At 36.1% G+C, this 18,148-nt stretch overlaps 1 protein-coding gene and 1 long non-coding RNA gene across 2 annotated transcripts in view; one reads left to right on the forward strand and one right to left on the reverse strand.

The window, feature by feature from the left end:
- Positions 1-903: 903 nt before the first annotated feature.
- Positions 904-2,218, forward strand: LOC107592697 (uncharacterized). Its single transcript, XR_001610015.1, has 3 exons — positions 904-916; positions 1,131-1,135; positions 1,768-2,218. It is a non-coding gene; the product is annotated as an uncharacterized lncRNA (long non-coding RNA).
- Positions 2,219-4,089: 1,871 nt separating this feature from the next.
- Positions 4,090-18,148, reverse strand: part of LOC107591554 (1-phosphatidylinositol 4,5-bisphosphate phosphodiesterase delta-3-A-like) — a 29,084-nt gene continuing 15,025 nt past the window's right edge. Inside the window, exons 3-15 of the mRNA XM_016280746.1 lie at positions 17,059-17,287; positions 15,838-15,967; positions 15,496-15,721; positions 13,883-14,084; positions 11,908-12,052; positions 11,628-11,780; positions 10,151-10,303; positions 9,769-9,922; positions 7,911-8,027; positions 7,655-7,833; positions 7,382-7,517; positions 6,955-7,104; positions 4,090-4,798 (exon numbers count right to left, since the gene is read on the reverse strand). Of these exons, the coding sequence (XP_016136232.1) occupies positions 4,668-4,798; positions 6,955-7,104; positions 7,382-7,517; positions 7,655-7,833; positions 7,911-8,027; positions 9,769-9,922; positions 10,151-10,303; positions 11,628-11,780; positions 11,908-12,052; positions 13,883-14,084; positions 15,496-15,721; positions 15,838-15,967; positions 17,059-17,287 (2,105 nt within the window). The 3' untranslated portion in view covers positions 4,090-4,667. The remainder of the gene's footprint in view (positions 4,799-6,954; positions 7,105-7,381; positions 7,518-7,654; positions 7,834-7,910; positions 8,028-9,768; positions 9,923-10,150; positions 10,304-11,627; positions 11,781-11,907; positions 12,053-13,882; positions 14,085-15,495; positions 15,722-15,837; positions 15,968-17,058; positions 17,288-18,148) is intronic.

Genomic DNA, 18,148 nt, shown 5'->3' on the forward strand with positions numbered 1-18,148 from the left:
ATATATATATATATATATATATATATATAAAAAAAATTTTTATATAAAAATACACACACAAAAAAACCCATTATTAATAATAAAATAACAATTATACTTTATATTCTATTTATTAACCCTGTTTCCCTCAAGAATACAATTAAAGAATTATAATTCCCTGTTTGCTTTGCATCTAGTATCTCCTGTGGTGTCCTTCTGAATATTTCTCTTTCTATAATATATTTTTGGCAGTGACATAGAACATGTTCTACTGATTCCTCCTCCTGACAATACTCACACAGACCTGTGGGATGTAGTTCTGTTCTATGCAGGACAGTCTATTTCATCCCATGTTGTGAAATGTATTTAATCATTTGGGACAGTGCACATTAATAAACATTACTGTAAGTGCACCAGAGGTAATAGCTAAAGGGCTTTTTTTTGTATCTGTAGTCCAAAAAAAAAAAAAACTGAAATGGGAAAAATGGATAAAATTGTTGCCTACGATAAAGAACGCACACATGCACATACAGGCATTCAGAAGTCATTAAACCACACAATAATTAGGTACAGTTTGATTTTTAAATGTATAAAATGTAGGCATGCTTTCAAAGGCACTACATCTTTCCAAATATCAATAAAAACAATTAATGAGCACAACTGCACAATGGAGATTGATTCACATATATTCATGGAGTCAAAAATAGGCTACACAAGCAAAAAATAAATCTGAACCTAATTTAGTATCGGTGCTTAAATAAGTGAACATTTGCAACTGATGTCTGCTGTTGATAATGTAAAAATAAATACTAGTTAATATGATTTTAATTAATTAATTACTGATTTTCTATTTCAATACAACTTAAAATAATTATGTATTCTTGCTCAAATTTAAGCATGTATACACAAACTTACACATACAGTACTGTATAAACAAGTAAGACATTAAAATCTGTTTTCTGCTGTGAAACAGAAAATCTCACACGTCTTTACAGAAGCAGCTCACATTACTATATAATATTATGTTAAATAGCCTAGTACAAAACACAGACATTTATGAGTTATTAATAAATAATGTTTTCATGATTCAACAAACTTGAAAAAGCATCTAGTGGCAAGTGATATAGTTGGCTACATCTTCAACTAGGAAGCACTGGTCAAGTCGTGTAATCTGATCATATTTTACCATATTTTGACCATAATTTTGACCATCTTATGACACTGAACATTTTCAGTGCTTGCTTTTAGCTTTAATGATAAAATCTTATGTCTCACATTGATTGACATTGTATTCATCATTAGTGGTAGCTGTTTAAAAATATTGAATATTTATTATTTTTATTACAATAATTATATTAATATATATTATTATTTTTCAGAAGTATCTTATTACTCAGATTGCTTAACTACTGATAATTACTGATTTCTTATTACTTATATACTGCTAAAACGCTGTTGGTGTTTGAATCAATTAAAAAATACTGCAAAAAAATAGTCATGACTCTTGCTATGCTTTAAGTATTCCTTCAAAATTATTTTTCTACACTTTCTTTACCTTGCTATCAGTGTTCAGCATATCACAACCACCAACAAAACGACAAGATTCAAACTAAAATATAAAAAAATTAAAGACAGTTCATTTCTGTCTACATGTACATATAATTCTTGTCCAGCATGTAAAGACTAGTTTAAGCTCAATTAAAATATAAAATTTTCATAAAATGTGTTACATTTTCTGATTTCAATGCTCACAGAGATTCAATAGAAACTCAGTCTCAATGGAAACAGACTTCTATTGTTAACTTCTAACAATACTGACGTCATAACATCTTAAGCTTCAACCATAACACGGCTATAACACGTTAAGACGTTCTGCTCTGCAGACAACACCACAAAAGAACAATGAAAAAGCAAAATGCACTTTCAATCACAAACTGACAAACTACACTGACTTTCTGCAGATTGTTGTGCACAGTGTTTGTGCTTGTATGTCCAATGCTTTTATAGGTGGTCTCATTCTGAAGAGTCCCAGCACCTCAAGAGCTCGGCTCAGGGGCTTTTCCTTCAGTAAGGTACTTCCACAAATAAACATTTACAGGAATCATGACAGAAGCCTCAGGCCTTGCCTATCCGCTCAGAAATGGTTTTAATAGGAACTCCTCGCCGTATCACCTTGACATGGATGAAGAGGGTGGCAGGAGACAGACTAGAGCCGTCAGCTTTTAGCAGGTGAACATGACGATAACCTGGAGGACAACACAAACACTTGAATAAATATGTCAAAAATCTAGTTAAAACAAGTGTTCAACGTAATAGGTACCACATACGCCACCGATTATTATTATTCTTTTAAAGATGTCAGAACAATTCAAATTTTGTTTAGATTTAGTTTTTCTTTGTCTCAAGTGTTTTTCCATAAAACTTAAGTCAAAGTTTTATGAAAATCAGGATTAATTCAAATGCGATTCATGTCCTTCTTGAACTTCAGATCTAGGCATTTTTTAACCATTACGTGCTCTAGGCCCCTGACTGAGAAGCAGATTTCCATCTCATTGATCTCTCAGTGAACTGGAAACTATTCTTCCTCAGGAATGGTGCAAAATCCCTCTCCACACAGTTGGGTACTTGGATAACAACATTCCAAAAACTACTGAAGCTGTTTTGTAGGCAAAGGTTGATCTGACTCTTCAGTATGTCCTTTTTATGTCCTTGATAAATAATTATTTGTTACAGTAGATAACAAGCATTGTGTTCTGACAACTTTATGTAATAGTTTATTTAAAAACAAGAATTTATATTATTTACACTACCATAGAAAAGCTTGGGGTTGGTAAATTTTGTTATGTTTTTGAAAGAAGTCTCTTATGCTCATCAAGGTTGCAATTATTTGAATAATATTGTGAATATTATTACAATTTAAAAGAATTGTTTTCTGCTTTAATATATTTTAAAATGTACTTTATTCCTATTATGCAAAGCTGAATTTTCAGCATCATTACTCCAGTCTTCAGTGTCACATGATCCTTCAGAAATCATTCTGATATGCTGAATTGCTGCTCAAGTAACATTTCTTATTATTATCAATGTTGAAAACACTGTGACACAGTTTTTCATGATTCTTTAATGAATAAAAAGAAAAAAAACAGCATTATTTGAAATAGAAATCTTTTGTAACATTATAAATGTATTTACAGTCACCGATTTTGATCAATTTAATGCATCCTAATTTCTTTACATAGAAATCTTACTGACCCCAAACTTTCTAACGGCCGTTAGTGTTGTAAAATTTTAAATACATACAGTACTTCCACCACAAATCATGTTTATGTTTAAATATAGTATATGTTTTATAAAAACATCATACGGTGTGAACTGAACACACACACACACATGTTGGTACTGGTGGTTTACGGGGACTCTCCATAGGCGCAATTTTTTTGATACTGTACAAACTGTATTTTCTGTCGCCCTACCCCAACCCAATAGCTAAACCTATCCCTCACACAAATCTTTGTGCATTTTTAGAAACCATTTAGTATGCTTTTTAAATCTTTTGAATTACGGGGACACAGGCAGTGTCCTCATAAACCATCTTCACATTGTAATACCAATGTTATACCAATGTCATTATACAAATTGGGGAAGTCGTGGCCTAATGGTTAGAGAGTTGGACTCATACCCAAAGGTTACGGGTTTGAGTCTCGTACTGGCAGGGATTGTGGGTGGGGTGAGTGATTGTACAGCGCTCTCTCCCACCTTCAATACCACAACTGAGGTACCCTTGAGCACCGAACCCCCAACTGCTCCCCGGGCGCCACAGCAAAAAAATGGCTGCCCACTGCTCCGGGTGTGTGTTCACTGCTGTCAGTGCTGTGTGTGTGCACTTTGGATGGGATAAATGCAGAGCACTAATTCCGAGTATGGGTCACCATTCTTGGCCACATGTCATGTCACTTTCACTTTTCACTTTCAAATTTGTGTCCCCATAAACCCTAACCCTAACTCACCCAAACCAGTGCACGCACACACACACACACACACACACACACACACACACTTCAATTCAAGTTTATTTGTATAGCGCTTTTCAAGTATTCCTTCAAAATTATTTTTCTACACTTTCTTTACCTTGCTATCAGTGTTCAGCATATCACAACCACCAACAAAACGACAAGATTCAAACTAAAATATAAAAAAATTAAAGACAGTTCATTTCTGTCTACATGTACATATAATTCTTGTCCAGCATGTAAAGACTAGTTTAAGCTCAATTAAAATATAAAATTTTCATAAAATGTGTTACATTTTCTGATTTCAATGCTCACAGAGATTCAATAGAAACTCAGTCTCAATGGAAACAGACTTCTATTGTTAACTTCTAACAATACTGACGTCATAACATCTTAAGCTTCAACCATAACACGGCTATAACACGTTAAGACGTTCTGCTCTGCAGACAACACCACAAAAGAACAATGAAAAAGCAAAATGCACTTTCAATCACAAACTGACAAACTACACTGACTTTCTGCAGATTGTTGTGCACAGTGTTTGTGCTTGTATGTCCAATGCTTTTATAGGTGGTCTCATTCTGAAGAGTCCCAGCACCTCAAGAGCTCGGCTCAGGGGCTTTTCCTTCAGTAAGGTACTTCCACAAATAAACATTTACAGGAATCATGACAGAAGCCTCAGGCCTTGCCTATCCGCTCAGAAATGGTTTTAATAGGAACTCCTCGCCGTATCACCTTGACATGGATGAAGAGGGTGGCAGGAGACAGACTAGAGCCGTCAGCTTTTAGCAGGTGAACATGACGATAACCTGGAGGACAACACAAACACTTGAATAAATATGTCAAAAATCTAGTTAAAACAAGTGTTCAACGTAATAGGTACCACATACGCCACCGATTATTATTATTCTTTTAAAGATGTCAGAACAATTCAAATTTTGTTTAGATTTAGTTTTTCTTTGTCTCAAGTGTTTTTCCATAAAACTTAAGTCAAAGTTTTATGAAAATCAGGATTAATTCAAATGCGATTCATGTCCTTCTTGAACTTCAGATCTAGGCATTTTTTAACCATTACGTGCTCTAGGCCCCTGACTGAGAAGCAGATTTCCATCTCATTGATCTCTCAGTGAACTGGAAACTATTCTTCCTCAGGAATGGTGCAAAATCCCTCTCCACACAGTTGGGTACTTGGATAACAACATTCCAAAAACTACTGAAGCTGTTTTGTAGGCAAAGGTTGATCTGACTCTTCAGTATGTCCTTTTTATGTCCTTGATAAATAATTATTTGTTACAGTAGATAACAAGCATTGTGTTCTGACAACTTTATGTAATAGTTTATTTAAAAACAAGAATTTATATTATTTACACTACCATAGAAAAGCTTGGGGTTGGTAAATTTTGTTATGTTTTTGAAAGAAGTCTCTTATGCTCATCAAGGTTGCAATTATTTGAATAATATTGTGAATATTATTACAATTTAAAAGAATTGTTTTCTGCTTTAATATATTTTAAAATGTACTTTATTCCTATTATGCAAAGCTGAATTTTCAGCATCATTACTCCAGTCTTCAGTGTCACATGATCCTTCAGAAATCATTCTGATATGCTGAATTGCTGCTCAAGTAACATTTCTTATTATTATCAATGTTGAAAACACTGTGACACAGTTTTTCATGATTCTTTAATGAATAAAAAGAAAAAAAACAGCATTATTTGAAATAGAAATCTTTTGTAACATTATAAATGTATTTACAGTCACCGATTTTGATCAATTTAATGCATCCTAATTTCTTTACATAGAAATCTTACTGACCCCAAACTTTCTAACGGCCGTTAGTGTTGTAAAATTTTAAATACATACAGTACTTCCACCACAAATCATGTTTATGTTTAAATATAGTATATGTTTTATAAAAACATCATACGGTGTGAACTGAACACACACACACACATGTTGGTACTGGTGGTTTACGGGGACTCTCCATAGGCGCAATTTTTTTGATACTGTACAAACTGTATTTTCTGTCGCCCTACCCCAACCCAATAGCTAAACCTATCCCTCACACAAATCTTTGTGCATTTTTAGAAACCATTTAGTATGCTTTTTAAATCTTTTGAATTACGGGGACACAGGCAGTGTCCTCATAAACCATCTTCACATTGTAATACCAATGTTATACCAATGTCATTATACAAATTGGGGAAGTCGTGGCCTAATGGTTAGAGAGTTGGACTCATACCCAAAGGTTACGGGTTTGAGTCTCGTACTGGCAGGGATTGTGGGTGGGGTGAGTGATTGTACAGCGCTCTCTCCCACCCACAACTGCACAACTGAGGTACCCTTGAGCACCGAACCCCCAACTGCTCCCCGGGCGCCACAGCAAAAAAATGGCTGCCCGGGTGTGTGGGTGTGTGTTCACTGCTGTCAGTGCTGTGTGTGTGCACTTTGGATGGGATAAATGCAGAGCACTAATTCCGAGTATGGGTCACCATTCTTGGCCACATGTCATGTCACTTTCACTTTTCACTTTCAAATTTGTGTCCCCATAAACCCTAACCCTAACTCACCCAAACCAGTGCACGCACACACACACACACACACACACACACACACACTTCAATTCAAGTTTATTTGTATAGCGCTTTTCACAATACAAATCGTTGCAAAGCAACTTTACAGAAAATTAAGTTTCTACAATATTTAGTAGTACACAGAAAAAAGGGGGTTTAAAATGGTACCTTTTGAGGCAAAACAGCCCATCCCCGGAGCAGCACCCCCAAAAGGACACACTTGCACCCCCTCCACCCCCAATAGGTACACATCAGTACCCCAGAGTAGTAATACGTACCCTTAAGGTACTAATATGTACCTACTAGGCGCAAAAAAGGCACAAAAATGTCACTCCAAGGGACACAGACACACACACGCGCGCGCGCGCACACACACACACACACACACACACCTGTTCGTAGGCTGGTGAATGGGAGTGTGAACTGGCCAATGAAATCATTTTTGGATTTGTAGTCGTGATCTTCCACCATGAAACGCACCAAGGCCAGTTCAGGCACCTGCAGCTGAAAGCTCACAGTACAATCCCAGCGGGGGTTGAAACCTGCAGGGGGAGACAAACACACACACACACACACATACTCAATATTCAATCCTGACAGGAACACCGCTCATTTTACTGCTAGAATGGTCACCACACACAAAATAATTGCTCAAAACAACAAAATAAAAACAAATTAAACACTGTAATCAATATACAAACCATTAAAACATTACTAAAGTTTCTATCCCACACACAATTTTAATGGATTGATTTAGATTAACCAATCATACAACACAACATAATACCTTTGGATAACTGAAAATCTCAGTGGCCTCACCATTGTTGTCAATGCGCTGGGTTTTTGCACGAGCCTTATCGATGGAAACTCCATGGATCTCCACCCAGACCTGCGGGTCCACAATTGAGTTGGGATTGTCTGTGTTTATTTTAGGAAGTTGCTGGGCTGAGATCACCTGTGGGAGAAACAAAATGGCCCAGAAGTACAGTAAAAAAAAAAAAAAGAGAGCGATTTATCACAATATTTACAGAGCACATGGGATCCTGAGCAATATTTCCTGTCAGTTGTAAGAGAAGAGGAGCCGTTACTAACCCGTATGGTAAGTTGTGTGGGTATATGTCCTGGTCCTCCACCTGTGTTCTCAGGGTCAAAGTTGGACTTTGGGTGACACAGGAAGTTAGGTTTAAGCACATATCCGCAGCGCCCGTTGGGCAGAAAGCGACCCTGATTCAGGTCCATCTGCTCTCCTGGTGTCTGGAAGTTCAGAGCCACTGGAGAACAGAGAGAAAGAAGCGTTCAAGCATTGGCTGCTGTACTTGCAGACATGCAGGAATGTTCAGTTGCTCACCCATCTGACAGCCTCCGTTCCACATGTCCTGAGGGTCGTAGTTGGATGACTGCAACCTCTGGCCTGATGGGTAAACCCTGCTCAGCTGCCAACTGTTGTGTCGAACAAACAACTTCCCTACAGGGGACAAAAATATGCACATAAAACAAATGAACAGACACAGATAATCATGCAAGGAGAAATACATATTTATACATATATTTTTAAACTAAATTTCTACAGCAGTTTTCAAAGAAAATTTGCTGTTTTTTTAACAAACAGCAGATCAGCATGACAAAATGCTACATTATTACTTTTATTTACAGTATATACAAATTGTTGTTTATATATTATATGTTACCTAACTGAAATTCTCATTGGCTTCAAATAAATGCTGTTCTTTTGAACTTTCTATTCATCAAAGAATCCTGAAAAAAAATTATCAAGTTTTCCACACAAAAATAAATAAATAAATGCATTCCAAATGATCATATTATAATGATTTCTGAAAGATCATGTGACACTGAAAACCGGAATAATGAAAATTCAGCTTTGCATCACAGGAATAAATAACATTTTAAAATAGATTAAAATAGACAACAGTTTTTGTAAATTGTAATAATATTTCACAATATTACTGTTTTTACTGTATTTTTCATCAAATAATTCAGTCATGGTGACCATTAGAGACTTAATAATAACAATAGTATAAATATTGCTTTGATTTACTAAATACATTATATCATTTGATATGTATCAATGTGACTAGTTTTTTCTAGAACAGATAGCGTGACTGATCTTTGAATTTTTTTTCTTTTTTTTTGGTTGTCACAGTTATTATTGTTTGTGTGGTAAATGTTAAGCTCTGAAAAGTGGTGACACGACCTAATTATGAAATGACATGAGTTTGATGTAAATTTGTCATGCCGCTGGCTGTCAGTGTTTGCTGGAAGAGCAGTGTCTTTGCTTTGGAAGTGATATGATGATCTGCTCATTTATTATGAACCATCTGGCGGGGCCCCAGGCAATAAGCCGGTCCAGATAAAAGCAGCAAACATGAAAAACAATACAGTTCACAGTAATATGTGAAATATATACATACAATAGTGCATTGCTGGGAAGTCATGTGCCACATCTATTATCACAGACATCACAGTATTAATATAAAAGTTAAACAGCTTGCTAAAAAATGCTCATGTTTGACAGAAACGCAGAGTCTTCGGTGTGCCTGCTGTTTAAAGCACATTTGCATCACAGAAACAGTGAATCTCAAAAGGATAAGATCTATCTACTAGAGTAGCAAAAATAATCTATCTATCTATCTATCTATCTATCTATCTATCTATCTATCTATCTATCTATCTGTCTGTCTGTCTGTCTGTCTATCTATATCTGTCTATCTGTCTGTCTGTCTATCATCTATCCATCTATCCATCCATCCATCTATCTATCTATCTATCTATCTATCTATCTATCTATCTATCTATCTATCTATCTATCTATCTGTCTGTCTGTCTGTCTATCATCTATCTATCTATCTATCTATCTATCTATCTATCTATCTATCTGTCTGTCTGTCTGTCTGTCTGTCTATCTGTCTATCTATCTATCTATCTATCTATCTGTCTGTCTGTCTGTCTATCATCTATCTATCTATCTATCTATCTGTCTGTCTTTTTGTCATCTATCTATCTATCTATCTATCTATCTATCTATCTATCTATCTATCTATCTATCTATCTATCTATCTATCTATCTATCTATCTATCTATCTATTATCTATCACATTTGCAGTGGCTCTGTGCATCAGGCTGGTATATGAAGAATATGATGAGACTTGAGTGAAAATGCAGCTCAAGGTTTGTCCTGTTCATCTCACCTGAGTCTTTGATGAGTTTGAGCGCCTCATTCTCAGAGAAAGAGGACATCATGCTAGGCGGTCTTTGACCAGCTGTCTCGAAACCACTGAAATGCACACTCTGACAATACACCACCAGATCTGACAGCTCTGGGTTCAGTTTAGTGCTCATAGACTGGGGATGGAATTTATATGTGTAAAAGTAAATGTACATTTAGGCATTGTATGTATCATAAACACACACATATCATACAGTATATACTGTACTGTAGCTAATGTATTTAGCTGAGCTGTAATCATACTCATACACAGACAATCAACCCACACAATCTTCCAATGATTTACAAAATTGAGAACAGGATTTATTACCTTGGCACAAAAAGCAATAAATATCTGGACTCACCCTCCCAGGATCCTTTTTGGATTCCTTTTTGTTCCCACCCCCTCCAGCCGCAGACTCTTCATCTGAGCTATACGAGAAGCTAGTCCAGCTGTCAGTCTTCCCCAGCAGACCACCTAACTTCTTCCCCTTCAGCAGAATCCGCCCCATCAACTCCTACAGTAAACAAGGCACATGTGAGAAATAGAAATGTTCACCAATACCAGGAACACTTTGTTCTGACTTGGAAAATGGTAGCTTTAAAACATTGTAAACAATTGTTTATTTCAGAGGATGGACCAGGCCTTAAATAAGATGGAAAAATGGTGTCATGACAGAAAATGCAGAGAGTGAGAGAGAGGAAGTCATCATAAATATGAAAATGGAAGCAAGTGTGCTTGAGGCGGTATAAAAGTGTACACTACAGTACATGACTGTTGACTTAAATTCATTCCTAGTACTACATGATTGCACATTTCCCTTTTTTGTAGACAGCAAGGGTCAGATGATTTTGCTGATAATCGTAAGAAAGTAAACAGGACGTTTCCAAGAGCAAGAAAGGAAGGGTTAGCAACACCAAGATCTTGGGTTTGATTTGTACAGAATATATGGAGGTAACTTTGGACAGCGTCTGACAAATTATATACACTACCTTGTAAAAGTTTTTTTTTTAAAGAAAACAATACGTTTATTCAGTAAAGGTGCATTACTGTAAATTGATTAAAAGTGACAGTAAAGACTTTTTAAAAATAATCAATTTCAAATAAATGCTGTTCTTTTGAACTTTCTATTCATCAAAGAATCAACACTGAATCAACATTCACCAAAAAAATCAACATTGAAAAAACACTATATGTATATATATATATATATATATATAAACAAATGTTTCTTGAGCATCAGCAGGTTGGAATGATTTCTGAAGGATCATGTAAAAATTCAGCTTTACCATCACAGGAATAAATTACATTTTAAAATATATTAAAATAGAAAACAGTTATTTTAAATTGTAATAATATTCACAGTATTACTGTTTTTACTGTATTTTTCATCAAATAAATGCACTTATTGAGCACAAGACAACGACCTCAAACTTTCGAACAGCAGTGTACATTTTGAGTGTAATTTGAATGTAAATGTGAGTAACAGCACTCTATAGTTATGTAAAACATGAAGTGATAAATAGTTACAGTAATTATTATGTCTTACCACTGTATTACGATTAACATAGAAATTCATTACATAATGTATGTAGTACATTACATAATACATACTGCTTATATAATATACAGTAGTAACATGTGAAACTATGCAATATGCAACACCAAATGCTTGAAACAGTAGTTTAGTTTAATTTAGTGAGTGGCGTCCAATTAGCATACTGAAAATAAGTATGGTTCTTTTTCTTTTCTTATTCCAGTTATGCCTAAAAATCTCTTAACTTCTGGAAATCTGATGAATTATTAAGTCAAGGAAGAGCAAAACTGGAAGTGTGTGTGACCTCAGGTGAGGGCAGCTCTTTGAGGGGCAGGTCATTGAGTGGCTTTTTCAGGAGCTTCCTTCCCAGAAAGGAGCGCAGGTGCTGAGCCATGACTGCCTGCTGCTCCACTGAGCAATGATTCTCCAGGGACAAGATCAGAGGATACGGAGATGTCTATGGAGAGAGAGACATGGTTGTTCAAGAGAATCGATTATTTAAGCCTCAATTATCAAACATGCTAACTCATATTGTGGCATTATACGATTTGTGGCATTATACGATTTGGTTCATGCATCTGCACCTTGAAGGCGTACTGAGCGATGGTTTCAATGACTTCTTTAAAGAGCACTTTGGAGGTGAGCGTGTGCCCATGGTAGATCATAGGCTCTCCTTTATCACCATCCCAGCAGTCCAGCTCAACACAGCGACATCCCTGATGCAGAGCTCTAAACACACACAAAACCCATGAGTTTAACCACAAATAAAGTATGTGTATGTGAATTAGCATTGTGTGTTGTATCCTAATAACACAGTGGCTATGTCTTGTATAGCTGCCGCTGTTGATCAAATATTTAATGAGGTAAGGCCTGGATGGAATATGAGCCTTGCCGATTTCTGCAGAATTGGATTATCTGCCATACATAAAGTTCTACATACTGTATTCCCGATCCATTGTGTGTGCATTCAACAAACATATCAGCTACTCTTAGCTCTGTTTTGCTAAATAAACCCATTCCACAAAATTCTGCAGTTGATAAGAATGTTTTTCTACTCAAAATAACCCTATAAATTACCTTAATTGTTGGTTTACAAAAAAATTATAAATAAATACGCGTTGCGTTGCATTGCATCGCGCCGCGTCGCGTAAACATAAAACTCTGTCTGCATTTGTGATCGGAGAAATGACAAACAACAAGTGCTACTCTACTGCCCAAAAAAGCTCTAGGCATGATGAAGCGGATATCGTCCTCTTTTGGAAGACCAAACAAAGTAGTTTCGCTTTCACAACGAAGCACACATCGTCTTACTGACATGGCTGCAGCGTCAACAAAACTATAGCGAGAATAAAAGTTACGCCTCTTTCTTTGCGTGAACATGTGGGCGGCGTTATGCAAATCTTCCCACATCGTGACGTAGACATGTGGGGGCGTGTTAGAACGAGCCGTTTTAGGTAGGTGTGGCTGACTCTGAACTTTTATAAAGAATATCTCTTTGTTTTTGAGACTTTAGTCTTTGCAACTTTACATATCTTCTTTATGCACCAAGAGCTTGTAACACTCCAAAGAGAAAGGAAAAATTGAAATCGCATCATACGACCCCTTTAAATACTCATGGCACCGTATCACCATATGAATTGGCTTGCAGCAGCAGCAATAATCTACAACTACAGCAATAACCAACAGCAGCAGCAATTCAGCAGCAGCAGCAGCGTAGCAGATCTATTGCGCCAAGACCAAATACATTAACATTGTCATATCCATCACCATGCTAAAATCTTCAGAGAGTTGTCATGATTAAAATTAAAATAAATTTAACCTAACGCAGGTAATTTATTTAGGCAATTCATATTTTGGATGTTACACTGACAAAAATGTTTTACATTGCAAAATAATGCTAGGCCATTTTCTTTCATAACACAACAAAGTCCTGAAAAAAGCATTGCATTGTGGGATATCATGCAAACAGTTACATTACCATTCAATTCAAAGGTTTGGGGTTGGTAAGTTTTTTTTCAACATTGAATAATAATAAGAAATGTTTCTTGAGCACGAAATCAGTATATTAGAATGATTTCTGAAGGATCACGAGACACTGAACACTGGAGTAATGGCTACCACAGGAATAAATGACACTTTAAATATATATTTAAGTAGAAAAGTTTATTTTAAATTGTAATAATATTTCACAATATTACCGTTTTTACTGTGTTTGATCAAATAAATGCACCCCTGAAGAGACTTCTTTTCAAAAACAATTTAAAATCTGACTCCAAAATTTTGAATGGTAGAGTATGTTTCAATTAAAGTTAAAACTAATCTAATTAAAGTTTTAACTAAAGGTGCACTGTGACCTTGGGCATAATTCTTTCTCCCAGTGCAATAGTGTTGCAGAACACAAATGGTTACTAAATAAGCTAAGCTTAGTGAAGGCTGGAATGCAGACACAAGTAATCATTGGGATTTTACAGAACAAAGTATAAGTGTGTTTTGGTCTACTTGCAGTAGCTCTGTGGTGCTGGAGGCAGATTATAAGATGCAGTTGGGTGGGTGTTGTACCTGATATAAGGCTCAGTGCTGCTGGCGCTGGTCACCTGATCTTTGGTGAGGTATGTATTATGAGAAGAAGAGATGTAGTAGTGCGCCAGCGGTCTGCTCATGTCCTGATACACGTGAGCGTGATCCGGGTTAAACACATCGTTGTCTTGCGAAAACATGTACATGGTGAAACCGTTCTGGGTCATGAAAAGATTCTTCCGGGCTGAGGGTCATAAAAGAAAATATATCAGTCGAAACTTAACACTGTTAAACACAAGCTTCAGTAGAGCTGGTCAAGGAAATGTTTAACACAGACTTTTTCCTATTCTGTATTACTAACGTATTACTCTCAGCTCTATTAAGAGCAGAAAGGAATAACCAAGGTTTGTCAGTTATTTGACACAATAGCCAGTGACACACTACTGAGCTATGCACTCACACTAGTTTGTGGAAGTGGACGGGTGTGGTTTTTCAGTTTACTGTTGGACCTGCACTCCAGTTTTCAACAGGTAGGATATTTTACATCATTAGCTCACACAATGACAAACTGAAACCAGTTTTAAGTTGGCCTTTGTGCCATTTTTACTGAGAGTATAAACAGACAGGAAATGATGGGAGAACAGCAAGGGAAATGTGAGCTAGATCTGAACTGACACTGCCCACATGAGCGCCATGGGTCGACTGCTAGACAACTGCTCTGACAAATAGCTCCGTTTGTTGCAACTCTAACAGTTGTTGGTCGTTCCTCAAATTATAGTACAGGGTTCAAAAATTATTATTATTATTTTTATTTATTTTTTATGGTGGATCAGATTTGTACTTGCACTGCTGATAGTTTCATTCCATAAAAGATTTTATGGCCAATAAAATTAGGATTTATTAAAATTTATAACAAATATTTCCAGCAGTGAAAATTATAGATTTAAAAGCCTTTCATGTTTTATTTATTTTTTTTAAAGATTTTATTTTGCAAGGTTACATTAAAACATCAAAAGTGACAGTAAAGACAGGAAGGATCATGTTACACTGAATACTGAACTAATGGCTGCTGAAAAATCAGCTTTATCATCACAAGAATAAATTACATTTTAAAATATATTAAAATAGACAACAGTTGTTTTAAATTGTAATAATATTTCACAATATAACTGTTTTTACTGTATTTTTTGATTAAATAAATGCAGCCTTGGTGAGCACAGGTGAGCGACTTCTATCAAAACATTACAAAAAAATCTTACTGTCCTCTGTGGAAGAATTATTTTGATGTATATCATAATTAATTATATTTTAAAAGACTGCATATACATAAGAATATACAGTATATCTGATTCAGCACTGCATGAGAAATGAAAATAATGTTCAAGAAAAATAAGAGGACCTGAGGGTATGTGTATGTAGCATGAGTTTCTCTGTGTCTTGTTTATGCAAGTAAGAATATAAATATTGTGCATGTTGTTGAACAGTGAAGTGTCTACTCTCCTGGCTGTATACAGTACTCTGAAGAATTGAAGGAAAAGATTAATATTAAAGTTAAACAGCAGTATATGTATATATTTATAAATCCATGTATACGTATACATAAAATCCCAGTGTCCATAAACATTCAATAACTAATCATGTATGGTGCTGTATACCCCAGTTGTTGAGCTCATAAGTGTGGATGAGAGTCTTTGCGTGGGCCAGTGATGCATCTTCGCCTTGGTCACCGAGAAAATCCCGCAGCTCCAAGGTGGTGAGCACACATCCGTTACCGGAATAATGCCTGAACACTGCATCCAGCTCCGGCCTGCGCATCAGCTCACGACAGAACTCTTCAATCTCCACATGATCCAGCCGCCCGTCACACGAGCGATCACACTTCTACACACAAGAGGAGCAATAAAAGAGAAAGAGATTGCTTGAGGCTTCATTTAAATGAAACGCTTTTAGTTTTTACGACAGCTGTTGCCACATGCACATTGATCTCTCACACAAACCTTAAAGAGGGTGCGTGCATATTGTTCATTCAGGTCAATGTTGATCAGCTGTAGCAGATGTTTCACCTCGTCGTAGCTCATCTTCCCATCCTGGTTCTGATCCGCACGTCTCAGATAGCCTCGAATCCAAGTGTGCACAGTTAGGGAAAATTAGACAAACCAATAATATGCATACACAACATGCTGCTATCCATACAGTATGAAAAAATAAATCTCTCTGCTACCAAACTGCAGTCCAAAGGAACTCAACAAAGTATGAGACCAGGGTTGGGCCAAGCTTTTCATGTAACGTCAGGTTAGTGTGTTATTCAAGTATGTAATTAAATAAAAAGAGCATAATTATAATTAAAAATATAACATAATAAATTAAATATATTAATAAAATATATACACATTTATGAATATATTATACAATATATAAAATATAATAATGATTATAAATATCATTTTTTTATTAAATTTTTTTTGCATATACACTGTAGATGAACTCTTCTAGCATTTGGTCTCAAATTTTTAGTTCTAGTATCTGATCAAAGGGTCTTATTACAGTTCCAGCCAACTTTATAAAAAATAAAAATAATAATAATTAAGAAACAGGTTTCCCAAACACTTCCCACTCTGCCACTGCGATGGGCTAGCAATAGCAATGTCTGATTCAGGGAAATCAACATATGACTTACATTCTGCATATTAAGCTGAGATAAAAGAAACTATTTAAAAAAATAAAAACTAACACACTTTAACATTCAATTAAAATTAGAAGTTGCATGTAGTCGAAAATAAACATAGCACCCAGAACAAAAATGTTAGAAATATGAGGATAACAAATGGGTTACAGGTTAAAAAAGAAAAGACAATAGAGTGAAAACCACATTGAAGGAAAGAGAAACAGGACAAAGGCATTTTTGAACAAGGACAGGTAGCATGATACGTTCTGTGGTTCACATGTGCGGTGGAGTGGTGTTCAGATATCTGTTCTAGATCTGCTCTATATTTAGTCAGCTCTCTCACTGAGTAATGCTGTGCAGTAATGGAGAGTCTATTTACATGTGCATTTATTGGCATATGGTGGCCAAGGAAGGCGAAACTTAAGCCTTCCGTTTAAATACTTTAATTAAATGTGCATTCAATTCTGTAAATGCACAGCAGACATGTGTCGACTTGCAGTTAGGAAAGACTGTTACTAGTGCTTTCTCTCTGCAGGTATGGCTTTAAGGATATTGGTCCAGCTTTTCTTTCTGGCTCATGTTGGAGACGCGGTCTTTGAGCGTGCGGAGGCCTCGAACCCAGCGCTCCGCTTCATCCTGTGTGGAGCAGCACAGATCCAGGCTTTTCCTTCCTCCGCAGAAGACCACAGTGAAGCAGTGGGTCTCTGGAACCAGACCTGCCATTCGGCGCAGACACTCTGACTGACAGCCCTCCCGCACACACTCCACCTCTGTCACAGAGACTGACAGAAAGAAACCACACACACAAACAGGTGATTGGACCATTACTACTAATAATAATTTACATAGATTACATAATCTATTACTTAAAGGTGAATAGTGTAATCTATGTGCCACTAGTGACACCAAAAAGAACTGCAAAAAAAGAAATGAATCAAGTTTCAAACACCAGTTTGGCTGCTCAAACAAACAGAACTACAACATGAAACTCTTCAGCTTTAAACAAGTCCTAATATTAAATTGTCTCCATTATATATGTCATCTTATGATCTAGTCATCATGACACTTCAAAGGAACTAAACTAAAGTAAGATAAGTTACTTGAATTAACAGAAAACAAGATATATTTAAACAAAACTAAAATTAAACAAACTAAAAGCTTGTATTAGCTACAAAAACAAGTCTTAGCTGAAAGAAAACATCAAAAAAAGCTAAATTAAACTAAAATTAAACAAACTAAAAGCTTGTATTAGCTACATCATTTTAAAAAAGAAGTCTTCAAAACAACTAAATTAGACTAACTGAAATAACACAAAACTAAAAAAATTTAATTAAACAAACTAAAAGCAAGTCTTAGCTGAAGACTAAACTAAACATAATAATTTAAACAAAATGAAAATGAACCAAACTAAATGCTCTAAAGTTTGATGGAGATCGAGTCTAAGGTCCGCACGGCCTCTCAAGGGGTAACGCCCCTGTCCGGGTGCCCACCGAGCCGGTTGTTTGTGCCAGAGTCTGTAAGGTCCGACGTTATCCGATGGACTCATTCTTCCAAGGTAGCCTGTCATCCTGGGGTGAGACGTACCATGTTTTTGGTTAAACAACGTTTCTGGTGGTCAGGTATGGCTCCGGGCCTTGGTTTTT

This window comes from Sinocyclocheilus grahami, unplaced genomic scaffold (genome assembly GCF_001515645.1).
Source record: "Sinocyclocheilus grahami isolate Dianchi unplaced genomic scaffold, SAMN03320097.WGS_v1.1 scaffold9.1, whole genome shotgun sequence".
Lineage (NCBI taxonomy): Eukaryota > Metazoa > Chordata > Actinopteri > Cypriniformes > Cyprinidae > Sinocyclocheilus > Sinocyclocheilus grahami.